General features: G+C 37.7%; 1 protein-coding gene across 2 annotated transcripts; it reads left to right on the forward strand.

The window, feature by feature from the left end:
* Positions 1 to 224: 224 nt before the first annotated feature.
* LOC132186052 (uncharacterized) lies at positions 225 to 2,682 on the forward strand. 2 transcript variants are annotated; one of them, XM_059599833.1, is made up of 3 exons: positions 225 to 361; positions 1,020 to 1,654; positions 2,188 to 2,682. In XM_059599833.1, exons 2-3 carry the CDS (start codon positions 1,071 to 1,073, stop codon positions 2,258 to 2,260), a joined length of 657 nt encoding a protein of 218 aa, XP_059455816.1. In that variant the 5' UTR covers positions 225 to 361; positions 1,020 to 1,070; the 3' UTR covers positions 2,261 to 2,682. The 2 variants fall into 2 exon arrangements, with proteins under 2 accessions (XP_059455816.1, XP_059455822.1); XM_059599839.1 differs by having other exon boundaries at positions 1,059 to 1,654.
* Positions 2,683 to 3,023: the final 341 nt, after the last annotated feature.

Below are 3,023 nucleotides of genomic sequence, written 5' to 3' on the forward strand. Positions count from 1 at the left end.
CAGGGGGGTCTTTTCAAATCGGCTGGAACTTCAGGGGGGGTTTTCTGAAGTTTCCCCAAAGTTTTAAGAAAAATAATATAAGTGAAATAAAGTCGTTTTGATATCGCAACCCGATTATATACGGTATTGGATTCGGACATTGGAGGGTCCAGATCCGTTACTGACCCAGGCTATAAGGTCACGTGCCGCTCACTTTTTGACCTTCTTGCACTTACGAGTTACGATAGAGCAGAGAAGCCATAAATCTATACTCTCACACGCGAGCTCGAAACCTAACGTCTTGAAGTTTTAAGCGCCAGAGTGCAATCCGCTGTTCTTCAGTCTACGATTCGAAGCTCTAAGATTCCGTTTTGCTCTGAAGGTAATTTTTCAAATTCTTGTTAGGAACCCTAACCGTCCGTTTGGTTGCTGAGAAACGTTGTAAGCCTCGAGATTTAAGTAATATAAGTGTTTTTCTTTTTGTTTGATTTCGTTTTACTTCCGTGTGATGCATCTGAGAGCAAATGGAATTTACGTGATTGTAATAAGGGCTTGCTTTATTTCTGGGTGTTCTAGGGCTTGGGAATGAATATTGGATTGAAAATTATGTTCCATTTAAATTAAGGCTTATATTTGATTATTATAGAAATTGGATGGAAAATATTTGCTGGATATTTTTTTTGGGAGAATGAAATTCAACCGCTTTTTTTTTTTTTTTTTTCCTTTGTGGGGGCGTTGTAGAATAGCATTCAGTTGTTATGTGTGTGGTTGCCGAGGAATGGTGTGAAAGGAGAGAAATTGCATTGTATTGTATGTTTTGATTGGTTGGAACTGAAATATGTAACTTATGATGATTATTTGAATGAGTTTTCTTGGGCTCCAAAAAATGCAAAATTAAAAAATTTTGGTATTCTAGTTGTATCTACCTATTGTCAACAACCAACCAGAGTATCAGGCTTTTGGTCTTTACTATTTTGGCACTAATGTTCTTTTGCAGCTATGGTTGTGTTGATGTTTTTTGTTTTTTAATTGGTTGTCAGATTTTGACTGCAATAAACTTTATCTGTGTGGTTTTTAAGAGGAAAATTCTGATGGATTTTGACGCCTATGATTATTTGGAGAAAACCGTTGAAAACCCTGAGCCCCAGAAAGAGAAGGAAGGTGCACTTAATGGTGGCGGTGAAACTGGGAAGTCCGGAGACAAAGATCGTAGTCGCAGTTTGAAGCATAGGAGTGATGAGAGGGACGATAATGTGGAACGCCACTCGAAGCGCTCGAGATCAGGAGATGATTCGCGTGATCGTGATCGGAATAGAGAGAGAGGCTCATCTCATCAACGCTCACGGTCTAGAGATGGGGAAAGGGATCGACACAGGAGTAGCCGGGAACATAAGGATAAGGAGAGAGATGGGGATAGAGATAGGGATAGGGAGGAGAGGAACGGGAAGGAGAGAGATGGGGATAGGGACAGAGAGCTTGATCGTGATCGAGACAGAGACAGGAGAGAACGTGTCCGTGAGAGTGAGAGGGACAGGGAGAGAGAGCGGTCACGTCGAAGCAGGAGTCGATCAGAAAGGCATCGGAGTGACCATGACGAAAGAGAGAGGAGTCATGACAGGGAGCTCAAAGAAAGAGAAAGGGATAGGGAGTTACGGGAACGGGACAAAGAGAGCAGGTATGTTTTATTTTATATTCATATATTATTAAGCTCTGTTTGTACTTGTTATGTGTTCATATTGTCACATGATTTATTACCATGAAATAAGTTGGCTGCATGAGCTTCATGGTGTCATATTGATTGTATACTGAATCTAGAATAGCTCTAATGAAAAGCGAAGGTTAATTTATGATGTTATTTCATATGATTTCCAGTACATGCACTTTCAGATGTAAAATGGAATGAAATAAGTCTTCTTAAGTTGATAGTGTTCTTTATGACCTATGTTATCTTGCTGAATTGTAAAACTGATATGGGATCTGAGCAATGTATTTGTGTAGGGAAAAAAAGTTTCTTATTAAAACATTTATTCTCTTGGGGACACAGAAATTTGTTAGTTTAGAATTGTAAGAAACTCTTGGTAATCTACCAAAACTAACGAGTAAGATTTTTCATGCAAATATGTTTCTTGCTAGTCTGCAGGCTAATAATAATTAGGAATGAAATTCATTTAAAGTTACACAATTTAAAAGGGATAACTCTTCTTACAGCATGTCAATGGCAACTAAGCACATGAGGAATCCCACCCATTTCGTGAAGTTGGGATCTGAAGGAAATGAGTGAGTTCTCTAAATTGAGTGGTTAGTGTTAATGCTTTCAAGCAACGATAGTATAGGTACTTTTTGGGAGGTAGGTGTGATCTTGTAAGACCTTAAATCAATGCTCTAAACATTTCAGAACCTTGGTGTTAGTTATGTGCGTTGTGGTTGGTCCACCTGATTTTAATGTTAAAATTGAGTTTAGAGTGTTAATGCTTCCAGGAAATGATAAAATAGGGACTTTTGGGGTTTTGACACCTTACATTGAACTCTAAATATGTCAGTACATTGATTCTGCACATTGGCTTCAGTTATGTACATATACTATGTAATCAGAAGGTGGATTTCTCCTTCTCTGTTTTTTCCCGGAAGTGAGTGTTCCGTTTGGTCATTTGTCCTAATGAGTGACATTTTTGTCAAAAAAAGAAATGTTGGTGCATGCTTGGTATAGTTTTTGAAAACTTTGTTTTTGTGTTGTGTTTTGAAAAGAGAAAAGTGTTTTTTTTTTTTTAAATGAATAATGTGAAAAGTGTTTTTGGTTAGACCACATTTGAAAAGTGTTTTCTGTAGGGTCTACAGAAGAAAATTTTCTCGTAGACTTTTTGAAAAGTGTGTTTTAATGTTTTCGAAAAGCAAAAAATCTGAGAAGTGTTTTCAAAACATGAAAGAAACCAAATAAATAAAGCCAAAAAAAATCAAGGGTGGTTGTATGGTCACCTCTCTCTCTCTCTCTCTCTCTCTCTCTCTCTCTCTTTAATAGGTAACAAGTGAGCTCTACACCTGAAAAA

Source organism: Corylus avellana, chromosome ca1 (genome assembly GCF_901000735.1).
Source record: "Corylus avellana chromosome ca1, CavTom2PMs-1.0".
Classification (NCBI taxonomy): domain Eukaryota; kingdom Viridiplantae; phylum Streptophyta; class Magnoliopsida; order Fagales; family Betulaceae; genus Corylus; species Corylus avellana.

Bases quoted from the DNA above. Each gene is read 5' to 3' on its own strand.
- LOC132186052 (XM_059599833.1), top strand. From the start codon at position 1,071: ATGGATTTTGACGCCTATGATTATTTGGAGAAAACCGTTGAAAACCCT. The intron at 1,655-2,187 runs GTATGTTTTATT...CTCTTCTTACAG, and splicing joins GAACGGGACAAAGAGAGCAG to CATGTCAATGGCAACTAAGC.